Here is a 24188-nt window from a genome sequence, read left to right on the forward strand (position 1 = left end):
ACCTTTGGAGATAGATTATTATGTTTTTAAAAATACGACACTCTAGCAGTCTATTTCTAGTCTTATGAGACTTGGATAGCATGGGAGTAGTGGAAAATGTATTGAATTTGAAGCTACAACAAGTGGATTTGAGTCTTGCCCTGTAACTATTGACTACGTGGTAATCATGGCTAATAAATATCTTTGAATTACAGATCTCTCACCTGTTAAATTGGCATTATCTTATTATACTTACCTCACAGATTTATTCTAAAGAAGAAACGAAGTATTAAACATCATTTATGTTTTGTTTTTTTTAAAAAATAGGATGGTAATATGCTGTGCAAGTGTCAGTTACCTCTTATTAAAATGTTCTCAGAAAGTTACCCACATTTCATTATTGTAGCTTGGAATCTCAGGACAGTAAACATCAATAATTTAAACTGATTAGAAATGTTTTGGAACTTTTATTAAACTTTTTACCTACCACTTGATTTATAAGGCTCAAGGGAAACATGATTAACTTACAGCTGCCTTAATTTTCATAATGAAATGACTCATCTGCTTAATGCAATTGAAGCAGGTTGTAGACGTTCCAAGTTCATTTTCTGGTCACTGGTGATCATTCAGTGGTGTCACTCTAATCTCTAAACTGTGTCTCTGTTCTGCAGTAACACTGCATAGTTGTGTAAGCCTCCTAACATTTAGTAATTTTATTCTTTAAAAATTACCTATAAAAAGTTGAGCCAATCATGTGTTACCCTTCCATTATCTACAGGTCTTCTTTTTTTTTTTTTTTTTTTTTGCTGCATTGCGTCTTCATTGCTGCGCGTGGGCTTTCTCTAGTTGTGGTGAGCAGGGCTACTCTTCATTGTGGTGGGCACGCTTCTCATTGCAGTGGCTTCTCTTGTTGTGGAGCACGGGCTCTAGGTGAACGGGCTCTAGAGCGCAGGCTCAGTAGTTGTGGCACACAGGCTTAGTTACTCTGCGGCATGTGGGATCTTCCCGGACCAGGGATCGAGCACATGTCCCCTGCATTGGCAGGTGGATTCTTAACCACTGCACCACCAAGGAAGTCCCTATCTACAGGTCTTTGAAGTGCAAGTTCAAATGCTTCTTCTGTAAATCTGTTGTTCTACCTCCTGTCCAGAATGTAATGTAGAAGATAGCGGCCTACTTGGCAAAGGAGAGTTACTATTACGTAGACTCTGTTTGGCTTTTGGTTTCCAGTAGATTAGTGTTTCTGACTTTTCTAAATAGAGCTATTTGCATTGGATTCATATGAAATAATACAAGGCACAGTTGGTTATCATCCTAGTCATCACTATTGTTATCATAATCCCCACATATACAGATTATTAGTTTAACTTCTACATTGTATATAGATTAGGCACCTGAGGCTAAGAGAACATAATTAGTGTGCCTGAAGTCATAAAATGACAAAGGCTGGACATTAAGAAACGAAGTGATTTAACCCAGACCCTTTCTGTTTTGATGTACTTAGGGCAAACTTGTATATTCTTTTATATATATATATACACACACACACATAAATGTGTATATATATATAAATATATACTTATATAAGTAAATTCTTATAATATGTGCATATGAATTTATCTAAGTATATACTTACACTTAATGTCAAGTATAATAGTCTTTAAAAAACAGCAAAATGTAAGCAACCTTTGAGTAATTTTGACCACTGATTTTCCAACAGATTGTCTCTGAGCCTTTGTTTATGTTCTGGTAAATACATCTTGCCCTGCCTACCTTGGAAATAGTATTACTTGACAGTATGTAATCATCACAAAATATGTAGAAGCTCTTTAAAACCTGTTATGCTATTTTATATCAGTTCTCTCTACTGGGAAACAAACAAGTGGGTTTCTTTTTTCCTATATATCTCCTCAAATTTAAAGTTGGCTGTTTCTTTAAATTAAGAAATCTGAATGAAGTAAAAATTAAGGACTTCAGTGAAAAAATATTTTAATGAGGCCTTTATCCACAGGCTGGAACATCTGGATAATGCATCTGCTACTCTATTAATTTCCAACCAGAATATTTAAGTTGTATCCAAAAATGTTTTGGCTGTGTTCCAAGTAAACATAGCCAAATTTGATATGATATATACAAATTCTATAATATTCTCTTGAATAGAGAAACACTCATGTATTGTCTGATGTTTGAGGCAAGTTTCTTCTCCCTTTTCCTTTTGGATCTCATTTAAATTCATGGTAATTTTTTTAGTGGTACAAGTTTGAGACTTGCAAGAGACTGATGTGTTTCAAGATACAAAGTGAAATGGATTTCTTGTTCTCTGACTGTATTTAGAATATAACAACTCTTAAAAATTACCTTTAAATAAAGTTAACAGTTCTACAGATTTTATCTAGAAAATATAAAATTTTGAACATGGCATAATAATACCATTTTCAGTGCTATGCCATCTCTACTTTTGTATTTAAGTTTTAGATTGTAAGCATAGAGATATTCAGCTCAGAATCTGGCCAATGACTTTGGCCAGATACACAGTGTCTATACAATATATAGAATCATATAGCCCTCTTTTATTCTTTATTTCACTAAACTTCTAGTCATGGTATCTTTTTTTGTTATTCAGGGAAGCTTTGCCGAAAACCTTTCATTTCTTCTGGAAGCTTTAAAAAAAGGTAAATATTAGTATGTTTAACAATATCAAGAGATATTTCTTTAGCTTTATTTTTCCCTTGATCATATGCTTTTACAAAAAATAATAAAGAAATATGAAAAACAATAAAATAATGACCACTGAAATCCCTAATAATAGTGATTATTCCAATTAACATTTGATTTCATATCTGTATTCACCTGTAGTATATCGTTGGTATAGATAGACAGAATTTTCAATAATAATAAAATCTTTTCTATTTTGTTGTGTGATATACATCTTTTCACTTACTCATGGTATGTTGTAAGCATCTTTCCATGTCAGTAAATATTGAGGTGCATCATCATTTTTATGGTTCTCATATATTTCATTTTAAAAATATAAATTAACTATAATTTAAAATTCTAATATAATGAATTATAATTTATTAATCACCAGCTATCAACTTTTATTTCTAATTTTGTATAATTAGGAAGAAATGCTTAAATGATCATCCAGATTTCCTGGGGTAAATTTCAGTGAGTACAGAATTCTAGATTAAAATGTTCTACATTTAAAAGAATAAATATTAATTACCAAACTACCCTAGAGGGTCCATTTTCTAAACATATTTAAAAGTACTTTTTTCCTTCAGGACCTCAAAAACAATTATTTTCATGTTTGCCTATTTAATAGAAAAAATTTTTATTTTAGTTTAATTTGCATAATTTGGGTACTGATTATGTTCATATCAGATTTTAATTGACCACTGATATTTCCTGGTTTGTGTATTTCCTATTGGTTCTTTGCCTTATTTTGGTGGTTTATCTCATACTTATTATGTGAATTCTTGCACTTGTTTCTTTCTTAAGTTTGGTTTGGACATTTCTGCTGAATAGAAGTTTAAAATTTTTTACATAGTCAAAATTTTTCTCTCCTTCATACTTTGACATTCACTTATATTTTCATCCAGTACATATAATTCATAATTTGGCTGGAGTTTATTTTGGTAAGGTGTAAAGATCTAATCTTGAATATACCACTTTTACCATTGTTACATATGCTATATTTTATCAAAAACTAAAGTACTATATTATGTAGGTCTAGACTTCTGAGTGGTCCCTGTGGTTTTAATATCATTTAGGTTAATGCATATGTTTTATTATCTACTGGATAATATTATCAGATATTATCTAACAGGTAATATTAATAATTATTATTAATAAATCTGTTCATTATAAGTTTTTTTTTCACTTTTTATGCAAATATAAAGCCTTAGACCTTAAGGTAATAGTGATTGTTCTGCTAAAGTAGTTTCCATTGTTGTGAGGAGAAAAACAAATCCACAGAGTCATGTTGAACTTTTCCCTATTGTTGAAGTGTTAAAATTGTCATTCGTAGGAGTTAAAGTAGCTTTGGTTAAACTTCATAGTACAACGGTTATTTATAAAAATTATTTCTATGGGAAGATTTACTTTGCATTTCTACTAACTAGAAATAAGTCTCTTTTGAAGTAATAGTTTTATGTCCCTCTGTATTTAATCCCAAAGTGTTTTGGTCTCTGTAGGTGTTAAAAGAGCCTTGTCAATTTTTTTTTTTTAATCAGTCATCAATTTTATACACATCAGTGTATACATGTCAATCCCAGTCGCCCAATTCAGCACATCACCATCCCCACCCCACCGAGGTTTTCCCCCCTTGGTGTCCATACGTTTGTTCTCTACATCTGTGTCTCAACTTATGCCCTGCAAACTGGCTCATCTGTACCATTTTTCTAGGTTCTACATACATGTGTTAATATACGATATTTGTTTTTCTCTTTCTGACTTACTTTACTCTGTGTGACAGTCTCTAGATCCATCCATGTCTCAACAGATGACTCAATTTCGTTCCTTTTTATGCCTGAGTAATATTCCATTGTATATATGTACCACATCTTCTTTATCCATTCGTCTGTCGATGGGCATTTAGGTTGCTTCCATAACCTGGCTATTGTAAATAGTGCTGCAATGAACATTGGGGTGCATGTGTCTTTTTGAATTACGCTTTTCTCTGGGTATATGCCCAGTAGTGGGATTGCTGGATCATATGGTAATTCTATTTTTAGTTTTTTAAGGAACCTCCATATTGTTCTCCATAGTGGCTGTATCAGTTTACATTCCCACCAACAGTGCAAGAGGGTTCCCTTTTCTCCACACCCTCTCCAGCATTTGTTGTTTGTAGATTTTCTGATGATGCCCATTCTAACTGGTGTGAGGTGATACCTCATTGTAGTTTTGATTTGCATTTCTCTAATAATTAGTGATGTTGAGCAGCTTTTCATGTGCCTCTTGGCCATCTGTATGTCTTCTTTGGAGAAACGTCTATTTAGGTCTTCTGCCCATTTTTGGATTGGGTTGTTTATTTCTTTAATATTGAGCTGACTGAGCCGTTTATATATTTTGGAGATTAATCCTTTGTCCGTTGATTCGTTTGCAAATATTTTCTCCCATTCTGAGGTTGTCTTTTCGTCTTGTTTATGGTTTCCTTTGCTGTGCAAAAGCTTTGAAGTTTCATTAGGTTCCATTTGTTTATTTTTGTTTTTATTTCCATTACTCTAGGAGGTGGATCAAAAAAGATCTTGCTGTGATTTATGTCAAAGAGTGTTCTTCCTATGTTTTCCTCTAAGAGTTTCATAGTGTCCGATCTTACATTTAGGTCATTAATCCATTTTGAGTTTATTTTTGTGTATGGTGTTAGGGAGTATTCTAATTTCATTCTTTTACATGTAGCTGTCCAGTTTTCCCAGCACCACTTATTGAAGAGACTGTCTTTTCTCCATTGTATATCTTTGCCTCCTTTGTCATAGATTAGTTGACCATAGGTGCGTGGGTTTATCTCTGGGCTTTCTATCTTGTTCCATTGATCTATGTTTCTGTTTTTGTGCCAGTACCATATGGTCTTGATTACTGTAGCTTTGTAGTGTAGTCTGAAGTCAGGGAGTCTGATTCCTCCAGCTCTGTTTTTTGCCCTCAAGACTGCTTTGGCTATTCGGGGTTTTTTGTGTCTCCATACAAATTTTAAGATGATTTGTTGTCATTCCGTAAAAAATGCCATTGGTAATTTGATAGGGATTGCATTGAATCTGTAGATTGCTTTGTGTAGTATAGTCATTTTCACAGTATTGATTCTTCCAGTCCAAGAACATGGTATATCTCTCCATCTGTTGGTATCATCTTTAATTTCCTTCATCAGTGTCTGATAGTTTTCTGCATACAGGTCTTTTGTCTCCCTAGGTAGGTTTATTCCTAAGTATTTTATTCTTTTTGTTGCAATGGTAAATGGGAGTGTTTCCATAATTTCTCTTTCAGATTTTTCATCATTAGTGTATAGGAATGCAAGAGATTTCTGTGCATTAATTTTGTATCCTGCTACTTTACCAAATTCATTGATTAGCTATAGAAGTTTGCTGGTGGCATTTTTAGGATTCTCTATGTATAGTATCATGTCATCTGCAAACAGTGACAGTTTTACTTCTTCTTTTCCAATTTGTATTCCTTTTATTTCTTTTTCTTCTCTGATTGCCGTGGCTACGACTTCCAATAATAGTGGTGAGAGTGGACATCCTTGTCTCGTTCCTGATCTTAGAGGAAATGCTTTCAGTTTTTCACCATTGAGAATGATGTTTGCTGTGGGTTTGTCATATATGGCCTTTATTATGTTGAGGTGGGTTCCCTCTATGCCCACTTTCTGGAGAGTTTTTATCATAAATGGGTGTTGAATTTTGTCAAAAGCTTTTTCTGCATCTATTGAGATGATCATATGGTTTTTATTCTTCAATTTGTTAATAGGTGTATCACATAGATTGATTTGCGTATATTGAAGAATCCTTGCATCCCTGGGGTAAATCCCACTTGATCGTGGTGTATGATCCTTTTAATGTGTTGTTGGATTCTGTTTGCTAGTATTTTGTTGAGGATTTTTGCATCTATATTCCATCAGCGATATTGGTCTGTAATTTTCTTTTTTTGTAGTATCTTTGGTTTTGGTATCAGGGTGATGGTGGCCTCATAGAATGAGTTTGGGAGTGTTCCTTCCTCTGCAGTTTTTGGAAGAGTTTGAGAAGGATGGGTGTTAGCTCTTCTCTAAATGTTTGATAGAATTCACCTGTGAAGCCATCTGGTCCTGGACTTTTGTTTGTTGGAAGATTTTTAATCACAGTTTCAATTTCATTACTTGTGATTGGTCTGTTCATATTTTCTGTTTCTTCCTGGTTCAGTCTTGGAAGGTTATACCTTTCTAAGAATTTGTCCATTTCTTCCAGGTTGTCCATTTTATTGGCATAGAGTTGCTTGTAGTAGTCTCCTAGGATGCTTTGTATTTCTGCGGTGTCTGTTGTAACTTCTCCTTTTTCATTTCTAATTGTATTGATTTGAGTCCTCTCCCTCTTTTTTTTGATGAGACTGGCTGAAAGCTTATCAATTTTGTTTATCTTCTCAAAGAACCAGCTTTTAGTTTTATTAATCTGTTCTATTGTTTTCTTTGTTTCTATTTCATTTATTTCCGCTCTGATCTTTATGATTTCTTTCCTTCTGCTAACTTTGGGTTTTGTTTGTTCTTCTTTCTCTAGTTCCTTTAGGTGTAAGGTTAGATTGTTTACTTGAGATTTTTCTTGTTTCTTTAGGTAGGCTTGTATAGCTATAAACTTCCCTCTTAGAACTGCTTTTGCTGCATCCCATAGGTTTTGGATCGTCATGTTTTCATTGTCATTTGTCTCTAGGTATTTTTTGATTTCCTCTTTATTTCTTCAGTGATCTCTTGGTTACTTAGCAACGTATTGTTTAGCCTCCATGTGTTTGTGTTTTTTACGTTTTTTTCCTTGTAATTGATTTCTAATCTCAGAGCATTGTGGTCAGAAAAGATGCTTGATACGATTTCAGTTTTCTTAAATTTACTGAGGCTTGATTTGTTACCCAAGATGTGATCTATTCTGGAGAATGTTCTGTGAGCACTTGAGAAGAAAGTGTAATCTGCTGTTTTTGGATGGAATGTCCTATAAATATCAATTAAATCTATCTGGTCTATTGTGTCATTTAAAGCTTCTGTTTCCTTATTTATTTTCATATTGGATGATCTGTCTATTGGTGTGAGGTGTTAAAGTCCCCCGCTATTACTGTGTTACTGTCGATTTCCTCTTTTATAGCTGTTAGCAGTTGCCTTATATATTGAGGTACTTCTATGTTGGGTGCATATATATTTATAATTGTTATATCTTCTTCTTGGATTGATCCCTTGATCATTATGTAGTGTCCTTCCTTGTCTCTTGTAACATTCTTTATTTTAAAGTCTATTTTATCTGATATGAGTATAGCTACTCCAGCTATCTTTTGATTTCCATTTGCATGGAATATCTTTTTCCATCCCTTCACTTTCAGTCTGTATGTGTCCCTAAGTCTGAAGTGGGTCTCTTGTAGACAGCATTTATGTGGGTCTTGTTTTTGTATCCATTCAGGAAGCCTGTGTCTTTTGGTTGGAGCATTTAATCCATTCACGTTTAAGGTAATTATCGATATGTATGTTCCTATGACCATTTTCTTAATTGTTTTGGGTTTGTTTTTGTAGGTCCTTTTCTTCTCTTGTGTCTCCCACTTAGAGAAGTTCCTTTAACATTTGTTGTAGAGCTGGTTTGGTGGTGCTGAATTCTCGTAGCTTTTGCTTGCCTGTAAAGCTTTTGATTTCTCCATCAAATCTAAATGAGATCCTTGCCGGGTAAGTAATCTTGGTTGTAGGTTCTTCCCTTTCATCACTTTAAGTATATCATGCCGCTCCCTTCTGGCTTGTAGAGTTTCTGCTGAGAAATCAGCTGTTAACCTTATGGGAGTTCCCTTGTATGTTATTTGTCGTTTTTCCCTTGCTGCTTTCAATAATTTTTCTTTGCCTTTAATTTTTACCAATTTGATTACTATGTGTCTCGGCATGTTTCTCCTTGTGTTTATCCTGTATGGGACTCTCTGAGCTTCCTGGACTTGGGTGGCTATTTCCTTTCCCATGTTAAGGAAGTTTTCGACTAGAATCTCTTCAAATATTTTCTCTGGTCCTTTCTCTCTCTCGTCTCCTTCTGGGACCCCTATAATGCGAATGTTGTTGCGTTTAATGTTGTCCCAGAGGTCTCTTAGGCTGTCTTCATTTCTTTTCATTCTTTTTTTTTAGTCTGTTCCACAGCAGTGAATTCCACCATTCTGTCTTCCAGGTCACTTATCCGTTCTTGTGCCTCAGTTATTCTGCTATTGATTCCTTCTAGTGTAGTTTTCATTTCAGTTATTTTATTGTTCATCTCTGTTTGTTTGTTCTTTAATTCTTCTAGGTCTTTGTTAAACATTTCTTGCATCTTCTTGATCTTTGCCTCCATTCTTATTCCAAGGTCCTGGATCATCTTCACTGTCATTATTCTGAATTCTTTTTCTGGAAGGTTGCCTATCTCCACTTCATTTAGTTGTTTTTCTGGGGTTTTATCTTGTTCCTTCATCTGGTATATAGCCCTCTGCCTTTTCATCTTGTCTATCTTTCTGTGAATGTCCTTGTCAATTTTCTGATGATAGAAGAATTATGTTTACATAATTTAAAAAACAATAGTTTTCAGTCATTTAAATGATTTTCTTAACATCAGTAAAGCTACTAGAGTGTGGTGAGTAGACTGTGAATTACCTGATGGCCATAGGGGCTATTTTCTCCTTTGATAATTTTTTTTGTTGAATAAATGTACATGCATTGGTAAGTGCCCCACCCCAAAGTAGGTTATCAGTATATTATTTTTGAATTGAGTTTTTAAAACTGAAATGTAATAAATAGTTTAGAAATTTAAGAAAGGCTGACATAATTGCTTGTTAATATAAAACTCTTATTTTTTCTTAGGTGACCGGACTAGTAGTTGCCCAGTGATATTCATATTAGATGAATTTGATCTTTTTGCTCATCATAAAAACCAAACACTCCTCTATAATCTTTTTGACATTTCTCAGTCTGCACAGACTCCGGTAGCAGTTATTGGTCTTACATGTAGATTGGTAAGTGTTTCTATTTTAAAAATTGATTATAATATTTAGAAAATTAAAGCTTAATTACTGATTTATCACTATGTAGGTCATTTTTCAAATGTATTTCATCAATACTTGGCACATTTATCCCACTTTTCAACTCAAATTGAGGAAAACAAGGAAATATTTATCACATATCCTCATAGACTAATACCTCCTGCCCTCTAATCAAATCACTGAATAAAAAAATGTGAAGTGAGGTTATGCTAATAAATATAATTTCTACATTAACAAATAAAGAGAAAGTTAAATAACCTCACTACCATTTTATAAAAATTGCTAATAGTTTCTACTTTTTACATTTAAGATTCTTTCCATATTTTAAAAATGCTTGGAATCAACTCAAAATGATACTGTCCCAACTTTGTAAGTATATATCTCCAGAAATGGAAGGGATTATCTCTATCAGGTTGTCACAGTAGATAGTGGCTTCTTTGCTCCTTGGAGAATTTTAGAATGATTTATCCATAGTGTTAATGTCACTATCACATTACTTTGTGAAGACTCCATGCATGTTGAACCTTGTGTATCTTCAGACAGCTTATGTAGGTCTTTTTGCGATTACCTTCTCTCTCTCTCTATCTCTGTCTTTTTTTTTTTTTTTTTTAATTTTTCCCCAAAGTGGGTGCACCATTCTTGGAAGTACTGCAATACCAGGTCAATGCGTGGAATGGATGGAGCAAGTTCCTTTTCCATCTCCTTGTTCCAGAAATCCATTTAATTCATTGTCCTCGGACAGAGCACATATCAGTTATTAAACTGATAAGAACAGATACTACACTTGATCTTAGCCGAAAGGCCAAGAAGCAGTGTGTTTACCTTCTTTTACTCTCCTAGTATGAAGTTTCTAATTGAATTCAGGTAAAACTGGTTTTTAAGAGTCACCTCTCTTCTTATACTATGGCTGCCATGCATCTGTAGGTTTCATCCTTTTTCCTCCTTCATTTATGGCAGGCTTATGTCAAGCCCTTATTCCCCTTTTGTACAGCTCGCTCCCTTTTTTAGAAACGTGAAACTCTTTACTAAGTCATCTTTCAATAGTCCTGCTAGTGCTGTTTCTCAAAGGAGTGGCTTTCTGTGTCCTCCTTCCCCAGTGCTCTAGAGCTTACGATGTATGCTTTCATAATAAGCCTCTCTCATAGAAAATCTGGCTGGTTCTCCACATATCTTTATTCCTCTTTTCAAAATGTAGCAATCTAACACAGTGGTTAAGGAAGCACATTCCTCCTTGCTAAAAGCTCTTCCTTTGGGTGGAAGTGGCAGTGGCAAATGCTGTTGACCCAGTGAGGGACCAAATAAAGGGTTAGTAGCTCCTTAGCCATATTATCAGAGGCTCTTTTTTATTCTGTATGTATAATTCTCCAACTGTGTAATTCAAGTCTAAGTATATATCTATGTGTCCATGTTTATAGGGAAAGAGCAAAAGGATCGATGGAGTAGTGATTTTGCTAGCAAATAACCTCTTCCTTGTGGCAGTAATTTTTTTTTTTCTACTATTCCCTGTATCCCCAGATTACCAATTTCTGTCATTACTGCCCACCACCAAACTATCAGTTACTGTTCACCTCTAAAATTCTTTTACTTCCATCTCTTTACATTCCCAAGTTCAGGCTCTTAATTATTGCTTATCTGTATGGCTGATCTAGAACTGCTCCTTAGTAGAAAATAAATGTATAATATTTCTGTCTCTGAACATAACTTTTAATTGTCTTATGCTGGCACTATATTTTTCTTTAACCTATAAACACATCTCAGGTTTTTCATTCACCCTCCCTCACTCTAACCCCAAGCTATTAATCTTTCCTGTCTTCCTTTCCACACTAACCATGATGCCATGATGCCTTTTCGGTCATTTTAATTCTTTCCTGTATATCATTGGTTTCTTAACCTAGAATCATCTGGGTAGATTTGAAAATCTGTATTTCTGGGCCTCACCACAGCTTTTTGTTTTTCTTTTTTATAGAAAATTGACACTAAACTTGCTCCCTCACTTCTTAAGGAAAAATAGCACTAATACAAGTAGTTTCTCAAATATTGTTGTAAAAAAGCCAAAAGACAGAATAATTTACCAATGTCACGCTGTGTTCCTGCCAGTTTCCTCTTCTACAGTTTGTTCCTTAAATCCGGCATGGCTTCAGCTTAAATTTGTATAGTTTAGTGAACTGAATTTTTCTCCATTACACATGCTGCTTCTTGAGTCTTTGTTACATAAAACAATGAAGATGTTTAAATTTTCATGAATGTTAATAAGTCTAATTACATTTTATTATCTTAATTTTTTATCTGAATTCTTCATAGAATGTATGAAATTGCTTATTGATAGCTATAATTTTTTAGCAGTTATTGTTAGTCTTGCAGTGTTAAAGATTAGCTGAGAAAAACATGGTTGGGAAAAGGCTTGACATCACCAGGCTTACAAGTGCTTAGAAGGGGGTTAAAAGTAGCTTGGATTAAAAATACTTTTAGAGGCTTGGTTTATTTCCAAGCCACATTCTCTTACATCTACTACCTTGTAGCCCTAAGTAGATCAAGGGAATAATTAAATTTTTTTTAATGCTTAATTGTGTATTACAGGATAAGCATTTTTAATGCTTAATTGTCTGTTAACAGGATTATAAGTGATAGTTCAAATAGTTATACCTCTAACATTGGTATGGTTATTTTAAACATGCATCTTACGGAGATTTTTGTTTGTTTTTAAGGATATTTTGGAACTCTTAGAAAAGAGAGTGAAGTCACGATTTTCCCACCGGCAGATACACTTAATGAATTCATTTGGTTTTCCACAGTATCTTAAAATATTTAAAGAACAATTATCTCTACCTGCAGTATTTCCAGGCAAGATTTTCGCTGAGAAGTGGAATGAAAATGTTCAGGTAGTTTGGAAAAAAGACAATAATGTTAAAGTAATATTTGTGTCTTGGTATACCATTTGAAAGCAATTAAAACTTGAAAATCTTTAAAATCTGTAAGTTAGCATAAAATTTCTAATATTACTGTGGCACAAAACTGCATTAATACAAATTATACTCTTTTGTGTGTGTATTTTCTTTTAAAAAACAGTTGAAATGTCATACTTCTAAATTTTTTTTCTCAAAAGAACTTTTATGAGATTTGTTTTATTTGTATCTGGTTTATATTTTAGATTACTTTGTTAATGAACTTCATCATTAAATATTTATTTTCTTTATTTTATAAGTTTAGCAATATATTAACTTAGTAAGGTTCATCATACCTACTATCCAGTGTGGATTTTTCTTTTCCAGTTCTCATGAACAACTTAAGCGTTTTTCTCATTGGGTCTATTAAGAGGCAATTCAGACTGTGGCAACTTTGGTTATATTATCTATATTGACATATCCCATCTTTGAGTCCTTGGAGCCCTGAGGGTCTTAAGTTGCAAACGCACACTCACTTGTTGTTTTAAACATTTACTGAACCTTGTGGACTCTAAATTTACTTATACTTAAGTTGAACAGCCTAATTTGTACAGACTGTTGTTGTATCAGCTAAGCATACTAGCATCAGTTTATCTGATACTGAGAAGTTTTAGTTGGCAAGGAAAAGGGAGAGAGTGTATGTGTGTGAATGTGTGTTTAATAATGTGTTTGAAAAACAATATTACTGAATAAATCTTACATGTCAAAAATATGGGCCTTGTGAAAGTGGAAAATAATATAGAGTCCTTGGTTATGAAAGAATTAGGAAAAACTGGTCTATAATATTAAATACTGATGAGTGAGGATGATTAGATCTGCTTAGAGTTAAACAGTCTATATTCATTGGCTCTAAAAGATTGTTTTATGTTATAGCAATAATGATAGATTATATTTTTTTACTATAAAATCTTAAATATCAATACCAAATTAAAAGTGAGAATTTGCATTTATTTTGCTCTTTAACGATTCTTGCTTTTTTCCCATCTTTGTTGAGGTATAATTGACAAATTAGAAATTGCTTATATTTAAGGTATACAATTTGATGTTTTGGTATACATTGTGAAATACCACAATCAAGCTATAATATTTAACATATCCATCGCCTCATATAGATTTCTTTTCTCCTTTTTTTTTTTTTTTAATTTTGTGGTAAAACCGTTAAGGTCTATCTTCTAAGCAAATTTCAAGTATATAGTACTGTATCGTTAACTATAATCATGTTGCTGTCCATTACTTATGCAGAACTTAACTTGTATAACTGAAACTTGATTCTTATTTTGATTTTAAAATAGAATCAGCTTATGTGAGCACTATTAATTTTGACACAGTTTTTTAAAATTAAAAGTTATGAACAAAATTTAATCAGTGCTTAAGAATACATGGTAAAAGGTAGAATTTTCCCTTATGTCCATGCCCATCTTCCCTCCTTTCACTACAAAGTAATTATTTGGTTCATAGCATTTCAGACCTTACATATTGATACATGCCAAATTTGTTTTTACATAAAGGATTCAAACCTTAAATATTATTCTTTGGTTTACCTTTTTTACTTTGTTGTAATTGTTAATTTCATATTTTTTTCCTAATATAACTATACAGAATTGTATATCAAAATGATTGACTTTATTCTTAAATCATTATATTGTGTCATGATATAATTAGGTGTGGGTCCTTCCTTCCACCTTCCTCCCCAAATTAACTTTTCCTGGGACTCAGATATTTACTAGCTCATGCAAGTTTTTCTTGATACTATGTCTAACTATAAGAGTCCATGCTTTAAGAACACTTTATAGTTGGTGCTCTCACATTGTCTTTTCCTTTACCTGGATCTGGAGTGGGTCAGAGCTCTGAATCTTTGGCCTCTGAATCCACTTTTGAGTGCGTCACAGACTTTCACCTTTTACAACTCCTGAACTGATTGTCTTGTTACAACAGTGTGTTTTTCTGACTGCTTTAGTGATCAAATGCAGTCTTAGTATTTAATTGTCTGTGCTTTCCCAGGGCTTTTATTATTCTTATCCCTGCTCACTTTCTTTTCCTAAGACGACTACGTTAGCCCAGATTATACTGTACTGTCATCCATCTTTCTGTCCTTCCCAGCTATGTTGTATTCTGAGATCCTAGAATGGGTATATAAAGGAAGTAGATGGTGACAGTTACTGTGAAGCATAACTCTGGATGACTCAGAAAATGGTAAGCATGTGATGTAGAGTGGCTAACCCTAGGTTTTTGGTCCTTCTTTGCTGATCACTGAATTTAGAGGCAGGATGATAGGAATGAATGTGAACACTCTCCTGTCATCTTTTTGATAATCTTACAGTTCTTTCATAAGGTAGAACTAATACCACTGGCGTTTGTGTCTCTTAGTTCTAATATTTTCTTGCCCTATCCTAATCATCATTTGCCACCTCCCTTTAGGGTATGCTGATAAATGAGCTTCACTTGAAAAAAATATGTCAGCACCATGGCCAGAGGCCCTGTCTGAAAAGGGGGGGGTGTGCACTGAAGGAGCTATCCTGTCACTCAGTGCTGACTATCCAGCAAGTTTTTCTAATTCCAAGGTTAAACAAAAGCAATGGTATAGATGACAGGTCACCTATGGAATCTCATCCAAGAAATATCTTCAGGATAGACTTGAACCTGGACATCCTGCCTAACTTGAATGTTTGTTTTAGCCCTATCCCAAATATGTAAGTAAGCAGGGTAAATACCATCTCAGCATGGCAGTATAAGAAAAATCTCTGTATAAAAGAGCACTTAAAAGGACCATAGCTCAGAATGACCATCATCAAAACATCTACAAACAATAAATGCTGGAGAGGGTGTGGAGAAAAGGGAACCCTCTTGCACTGTTGGTGGGAATGTAAATTGATACAGCCACTATGGAGAACAGTATGGAGTTTCTTTAAAAAACTAAAAATAGAACTACCATATGACCCAGCAATCCCACTCTCAAGGCATATACCCTGAGAAGACCATAATTCAGAAAGAGTCATGTATCACAGTGTTCATTGCAGCACTATTTACAATAGCCAGGACATGGAAGCAACCTAAGTGGCCATCGACAGATGAATGGATAAAGAAGATGTGGTACATATATACAATCGAATATTACTCAGCCATAAAAAGAAATGAAATTGAACTATTTGTAGTGAGATGGATGGACCTAGAGACTGTCATACAGAGTGAAGTAAGTCAGAAAGAGAAAAACAGATACCGTATGCTAACACATATATATGGAATCTAAAAAAATAAAAAAAGTTCTGAAGAACCTAGGGGCAGGACAGGAATAAAGACTCAGACATAGAGAATGGACCTGAGGACATGGTGGGGGAAGGGTAAGCTGGGAGGAAGTGAGAGAGTGGCGTGGACATGTATATACTACCAAATGTAAAATAGATAGTGGGAAGTAGCCGCATAGCACAGGGAGATCACCTCAGTGCTTTGTGACCACCTAGAGGGGTGGGATAGGGAGGGTGGGAGGGAGGTGCAAGAGGGAGGAGATATGGGGATATATGTATATGTATAGCTGATTCACTTGGTTATACAGCAGAAACACACCATTGTAAAGCAATTATACTCCAATAAAGATGTTAAATAAATAAATGAAATAAAAGGACCATAGCTAATTCTCCTCAAAAGAAATTCCCACAAAGTACTATAGCTAAGTTCAAGAAAGATCTACCAACTTTCTTAACCTTCCCTGTTTAGTTAACAGAAGGTAAGAATGTTTAGCAGGGAGACTAGGAGATTTAGTATATATTCTGCTGCCACTAAGTTATCCCTGGAGCAGCATGAGTCCTCAGGTACTAGTGTAATCCTATAACATTCTCCTTAGAAACTACCTGTGAAGAGAGCACCGGTCAAGCACACTGCAGTGAGCACATTAAGAACTTGTTTCTGCAACTGCTACTCCTGTGCTCATCAGTGAAAAGGGAATGTGTCCGCTTCCCTGAATAAGATAGAGAAGACTAAAAACAGTAGCAAGGGAATGGGGACTATAACCAGGATAATATATTTACTGAGAGCATAAAACTTCATCCCATTAGACTAGAACTTATTCATGAATCTGGATCTTCTCATAGTGGAAGAAGTAGAGACATACAGTTTCAGCTCTAGAAAATACAGAAATACTTAGTTTTCTGGGCCTTTTTTTTTGGAAAAAGAATCCTTATTCCTTACAGATGATTTTTGAAAAATTATGTCAGTCTTACCCAAGCCTTTTTTGGCTCTGCCAACTCTGATTTTACTGTACTTTCATCTAATCTTTTCTTCGGTACCAAGTGAACCTCACCTTTCATTAATCCTAATTCACTGCAGTCACTGTTTTTAGTCTTCTCTTTCTCTCTTAAAGGACTTGCTGTTGCTCTATATATATTTGTATCATAAATAGGGTTGAATTCCCTTGGAAGTATACCAGATGAACATAAAATAATAAAGCAAAGTAATACAAATAAAAAACTTTGGGAAATTAACTGTAGTCCTTGCTTCTGCAGTTGTTGACTCTTACCAAGTCACTTATAAGGTTGATATATTAAATATATATTTAGATATTGCTTTTTCAGAGGGCCCTATTGAGCTCTAAATTTCCAAAGCCATCAGTTTCTCAAAATACATCTTAATTTAGTTATACAAAGTATGTAGTTTACATTGTTGATCACCACTTCCCTCTTGAAGTGTGTCCCTCTTGTTTTCTCCCCCTGGTTTTATTGCTCTCTCTTGGATTCTTTTCCAGTCTTCAACATCTTTCTCAGTCTCTTACTTTGCTCCTCTTTTTCCATTTACTTCTTAAACATTGATAATACAAGTTTTACTTCCTAACCACATCTCCCTCTTCACTTCTCCTGGGACATTCTGTTCCCCATAGTTTCATCTTTGGTTTTTTTCTAACCCCTCTCCAACCCTTCATCTCTACTCCCCACTGGTTGATTCTCCATCAGACATGTCTTCTATAAATGTGTTTAATTCTTTCTTGTCTTCACACCACTGTGTTAATTCAGACTCATTTTGTTTCTTTTTTTAAAAATTTATTTATTTATTTATTTTTGGCTGTGTTGGGTCTTCGTTTCTGTGCGAGGGCTTTCTCTAGTTACAGCAAGCGGGGGCCACTCTTCATCGCGGTGCGTGGGCCTCTCACTATCGCGGCCTCTCTTGTTGCGGAGCACAGACTCCAGACGCACAGGCTCAGTAGTTGTGGCTCACGGGCCTAGTTGCTCTGCGGCATGTGGGATCTTCCCAGACCAGGGCTCGAACCCGTGTCCCCTGCATTGGCAGGCAGATTCTCAACCACTGTGCCACCAGGGAAACCCCATTTTGTTTCTTACATGGACAACTGTAGTTGCCTCCAGTTAGGTTTTCCTGCCTTTGTCTTTCCGTACAATCATTTAGCCAAAACTGAAACTCAGGATGACATGACTACTCATCTTCTATCCATATGCCACAATCTCCCTACATTGTTCATGATGTTCCCTATAACTGGAATGCTCTTTGTAGCATACTGACTCATACAGTTTAAGCATTCTTTGTAACACTTTACCTTGTTTTTGAAGTATAGTAAATAACCCTTATTCTCTGTTTCATTTAGTGGTGCATTTTGATCATCCCATTAGTATGACTGTATAGTTTCCCTCTTTAGACTGGAAATTTTGTGGTAGCAAGGGTTATGTTTTATCCTTGTGTCTTTGGAATTAACGTAAAGGGATAAGAAGAAAATCAGTAGAGTGGAAATTTGATTTTTGTTTTCCACAAATAAGACCAGCACCTATTTAATAATGGATAAATACCAGATAGAGTTCATGAGATACACCAGCCAGTGAGGCACAAGTTTATATTTAGGTTTTAAACTGCGTTGTTCCTTAATTCTGTTTTGATCTTTTTCCTCTAGAGTCTCTCAGAAGATAGGAGTGTGCGAGACGTGCTGCAGAAGCATTTCAATGTCAGCAAAAGCCTGCGGTCATTACACACGCTACTGGTTTGTATTAGTTTTATTTTTATCACTCATTTTCTTTCACCAGGTAATTATGTTCTGACGGGAATTGGTTAAACCTCTAGATACATTTTGGGAAAATAAACACATCTACTACATTAGGTCTTCCAATCCCTGAATATGGTACATCTCTTCTTTTATTTAGTTATTCTTTGATTTCTTTCATCATCATTTTAGAATTCTCACCTCACAGATCCTGTACATGTTTACAGTGTATAAGTAAGTGTTTAGTTTCCTGTGGAACAATTTTAAATGATATTTTGTTTTTAATTTTAGTTTTAGCATGCCCATTATTAGTGTATAGAAATGTGACTGATTTTTGTGTTGATGTTGTATTCTGCAATGTTGCTGAACTAATTTATTTTAGGAGTTTTTTTAATAGATTCCTTGAGATTTTCTATGTAGATGATCATATCATCTGCAAATAAAGAGTTTTATTTTTTTCCTTTCTAATTTGTATATCCTTTCTTTCTTTTTCTTGTCTTTTTTGCAATGGCTAGAACTTCTTGCACTATGTTGGATAAGAATGGTGAGGGTAGATAATTGCCAGTCTTAGGGGGAAAGGATTTAGTCTTTTACTGTTAAGTATGATATAAGCTGTAGGTTTTTAATACATGTTTATTATCAAGTTAAGGTAATTCCCATCTATTCCTAACTTGCTAAGAGTTTATTATGATTGTGTTGGATTTTGTTAAATGCTTATTCTGTATCAATGAATATGATCTATGACTATTCTTCTTTAGCCTGTTGATATGTTGAATTACCTTGCTTGATTTTCTAATGTTGAACTAGCTTTACATACCTGGACAAATCCTACCTGGTCATGGTCTTTCACCCAGTAATTATATCTTAAGCTTAAACAGTATCAAGAAAGGGGTACTTAATTGTTCTGAAAAGTAAAATTTTTCCTTCTCTTAGAGTATTTAATACTAGTCTAATATTTCTAGAAAATTATTTATTCATTATTACAAAAGATATGGCAAATACCTTTCAAAGAGAAAATAATTTTGGTTTCGTGAGTTTCTTCGTGATCACTTCCATTTATAATAATAATGGGTATCATTTATTAAATAGCACATGAGTCAGGTGACCTAGTTACTTTACCAGCGTTATGTCTAGTTATATTAATCCTGTTTTTTTATCTTTGGGTGTATTTTATCCTTACCTTTGAGGAAACTGATGCCCTTTGAGGTTAAATAACTTACCCCAGGTCACACAGCTACTAGATAGCAAACCCGAGACTCAAATCCAAGGCTGTCTAGCTTCAAGCTTATCATAACTGCTTTACTATATGGTTCTGCCACTTTTTACAGATTCTCCTTCTCCATTTCTGATCTTGCTTAGGAAACTTAAGAGTGTTTTCCTCTCTATATACTTTCCCTCTCGTTAGCACATCCCCCTCCCATTTATCAAAACCACACTGCCATTTTCAGCAACAGCTGTCTTTATCACAGAAGTATTACAGGTACTAAGAATTTTTAGAGTAGAGATTTTAGTTACTTATGTACCAAAATCAGACTTTATTTACTAGCTTACGGTATATGGAGGATACACACACACACGTATATACATAAACATATACCTTTCATTATTCTGGGAAAATATCTCTGCCTGAAAATTGTCAACATAAAAAACCATTGTTTTGCCAGTTTCCTATTATATTTTTAATTCAAGGTGATGGCTCAGTTTTTGTTTGGGGTTTTCTTGTTTAAGAAAAGTTTTGGACTTGGTGGAAATTATAAAGAAAAGAGAAAGACCTGACTGAGATTAAATATAGTTTGGATAATTTTTCAACAACAAAAAAATCAGGAGTTATACACATAGAAAAAAACACCGTCAATGCATAGCCTAAAGTAAATTTCAGGTTGATAAACCTAACTTTATGTAGAAAAACAAAACTTTTTTTTAAATTAGAAGAAACATATAAGAGAATATGTTTGTATTCTTGAGGTAGGGAAAGATTTCTTACAAAAGTTACACAGATCACAAGTCATAACAAAAAAGATGGTTAAAGTTAATGACATTGAATTTTTAAATGTCTAGACACTGAAAGATACCATGGATGAAGTGAAGACTGATAAGGAGAGGAAAAATGCAATTCATATATCATCAACACTGTCCATAATATATAAAGAGCTTCTACAGTAATCAATAAAGGAATGAACTGACCAGAGGGCAGACAGCAGAAGCAAGAAGAACTACAATCCTGCAGCCTGTGGAACAAAAACCACATTCACAGAAAGAGAGACAAGGTGAAAAGCAGAGGGCTGTGTACCAGATGAAGGAACAAGATGAAACCCCAGAAAAACAACTAAATGAAGTGGAGATAGGTAACCTTCCAGAAAAAGAATTCAGAATAATGACAGTGAAGATGATCCAGGACCTCGGAAAAAGAATGGAGGCAAAGATTGAGAAGATGCAAGAAATGTTTAACAAAGACCTAGAAGAATTAAAGAACAAACAAACAGAGATGACCAATACAATAACTGAAATGAAAACTACACTAGAAGGAATCAATAGCAGAATAACTGAGGCACAAGAACGGATAAGTGACCTGGAAGACAGAATGGTGGAATTCACTGCTGTGGAACAGACTAAAAAAAAAGAATGAAAAGAAATGAAGACAGCCTAAGAGACCTCTGGGACAACATTAAACGCAACAACATTCGCATTATAGGGGTCCCAGAAGGAGACGAGAGAGAGAAAGGACCAGAGAAAATATTTGAAGAGATTCTAGTCGAAAACTTCCCTAACATGGGGAAGGAAATAGTCAATCAAGTCCAGGAAGCACAGAGAGTCCCATACAGGATAAACCCAAGGAGAAACATGCCGAGACACATAGTAATCAAATTGGCAAAAATTAAAGACAAAGAAAAATTATTGAAAGCAGCAAGGGAAAAATGACAAATAACATACAAGGGAACTCCCATAAGGTTAACAGAGTTTCTCAGCAGAAACTCTACAAGCCAGAAGGGAGTGGCACAATATATTTAAAGTGATGAAAGGGAGGAACCTACAACCAAGATTACTCTAGCTGGCAAGGATCTCATTCAGATTCAACAGAGAAATCAAAAGCTTTACAGACAAGCAAAAGCTACGAGAATTCAGCACCACCAAACCAGCTCTACAACAAATGCTAAAGGAACTTCTCTAGGTGAGAAAAACAAGAGAAGAAAAGGACATACAAAAACAAACCCAAAACAATTAAGAAAATGGTCATAGGAACATACATATCGATAATTACCTTAAACGTGAATGGATTAAATGCTCCAACCAAAAGAAACAGCCTTGCTGAATGGATACAAAAACAAGACCCATATATATATGCTGTCTACAAGAGACCCACTTCAGACCTAGGGACACATTCAGACTGAAAGTGAGGGGATGGAAAAAGATATTCCATGCAAATGGAAATCAAAAGAAAGCTGGAGTAGCAATACTCATATCAGATAAAATAGACTTTAAAATAATGTTACAAGAGACAAGGAAGGACACTACATAATGATCAAGGGATCAATCCAAGAAGAAGATATAACAATTATAAATATATATGCACCCAACATAGAAGTACCTCAATACATAAGGCAACTGCTAACAGCTATAAAAGACGAAATCAACAGTAACACAATAATAGTGGGGGACTTTAACACCTCACTTACACCAATGGACAGATCATCCAGACAGAAAATTAATAAGGAAACACAAGATTTAAATGACACAATAGATCAAATAGATTAAATTGATATTTATAGGACATTCCATCCAAAAGCAGCAGATTACACTTTCTTCTCAAGTGCGCACGGAATATTCTCCATGATAGATCACATCTTGGGTCACAAATCAAGCCTCAGTAAATTTAAGAAAACTGAAATCATATCAAGCATCTTTTCTGACCACAACTCTCTGAGATTAGAAATCAATTACAGGGAAAAAAACATAAAAAAATACAAACACATGGAGGCTAAACAATACGTTACTAAGTAACCAAGAGATCACTGAAGAAATCAAAGAGGAAGTTAAAAACTACCTAGAGACAAATGACAATGAAAACACGACGATCCAAAACCTATGGGATGCAGCAAAAGCAGTTCTAAGAGGGAAGTTTATAGCTATACAAGCCTACCTAAAGAAACAAGAAAAATCTCAAGTAACAATCTAACCTTACACCTAAAGGAACTAGAGAAAGAAGAACAAACAAAACCCAAAGTTAGCAGAAGGAAAGAAATCATAAAGATCAGAACAAAAGTTAATGAAATAGAAACAAAACAATAGCAGAGATCAATAAAACTAAAAGCTGATTCTTTGAGAAGATAAAAAAATTGATAAACCATTAGCCAGACTCATCAAGAAAAAGAGGGAGAAGACTCAAATCAATAAAATTAGAAATGAAAAGGGAGAAGTTACAACAGAAACCGCAGAAATACAAAGCATCCTAAGAGACTACTACAAGCAACTCTATGCCAATAAAATGGACAACCTGGAAGAAATGGACAAATTCTTAGAAAGGTATAACCTTCCAAGACTGAACCAGGAAGAAACAGAAAATATGAACAGACCAATCACAAGTAATGAAATTGAAACAGTGATTAAAAATCTTCCAACAAGCCAAAGTCCAGGACCAGATGGCTTCACAGGTGAATTCTATCAAACATTTAGAGAAGAGCTAACACCCATCCTTCTCAAACTCTTCCAAAAAATTGAGGAGAAAGCAACACTCCCAAACTCATTCTATGAGGCCACCATCACCCTGATACCAAAACCAGACAAAGATCCTACAAAAAAAGAAAATTACAGACCAATATCACTGATGAATACAGATGCAAAAATCCTCAACAAAATACTAGCAAACAGAATCCAACAACACATTAAAAGGATCATACACCATGATCAAGTGGGATTTATCCCAGGGATGCAAGGATTCTTCAATATACGCAAATCAATCAATGTGATACACCATATTAGCAAATTATAGAATAAAAACCATATGATCATCTCAATAGATGCAGAAAAAGCTTTTGACAACATTCAACACCCATTTATGATAAAAACTCTCCAGAAAGTGGGCATGGAGGGAACCTACCTCAACATAATAAAGGCCATATACGACAAACCCACAGCAAACATCATTCTCAATGGTGAAAAACTGAAAGCATTTCCTCTAAGATCAGGAACAAGACAAGGATGTCCACTTTCACCACTGTTATTCAACATAGTTTTGGAAGTTCTAGCCACAGCAATCAGAGAAGAAAAAGAAATAAAAGGAATACAAATTGGAAAAGAAGTAAAAGTGTCACTGTTTGCAGATGACATGATACTATACATAGAGAATCCTAAAGATGCCACTAGAAAACTACTGGAGCTCATCAATGAATTTGGTAAAGTTGCAACATACAAAATTAATGCACAGAAATCTCTTGCATTCCTAGACACTAATGATGAAAAATCTGAAAGAGAAATTAAGGAAACACTCCCCTTTACCTTTGCAACAAAAAGAATAAAATACCTTGTAATAAACCTATCTAGGGAGACAAAAGACCTGTATGCAGAAAACTGTAAGACACTGATGAAAGAAATTAAAGATG

The 24188-nt window shown here is 34.6% G+C and overlaps 1 protein-coding gene across 4 annotated transcripts in view; it reads left to right on the forward strand.

Moving 5' to 3' along the window:
* The window catches only part of ORC4 (origin recognition complex subunit 4), a 105221-nt gene that overhangs the window by 72512 nt on the left and 8521 nt on the right, over positions 1-24188 (forward strand). For 3 of the 4 annotated variants that reach the window (XM_082397247.1, XM_082397244.1, XM_082397246.1), the window contains exons 7-10: positions 2603-2651; positions 9500-9651; positions 12384-12557; positions 18505-18591. In XM_082397247.1, the coding sequence (XP_082253373.1) occupies positions 2603-2651; positions 9500-9651; positions 12384-12557; positions 18505-18591 (462 nt within the window). The remainder of the gene's footprint in view (positions 1-2602; positions 2652-9499; positions 9652-12383; positions 12558-18504; positions 18592-24188) is intronic. The other variant, XM_082397245.1, reaches the window with a different exon arrangement.

The sequence above is a fragment of the Balaenoptera borealis genome, assembly GCF_965194805.1.
Source record: "Balaenoptera borealis genome assembly, chromosome: 6".
In the NCBI taxonomy this organism is placed as follows: domain Eukaryota; kingdom Metazoa; phylum Chordata; class Mammalia; order Artiodactyla; family Balaenopteridae; genus Balaenoptera; species Balaenoptera borealis.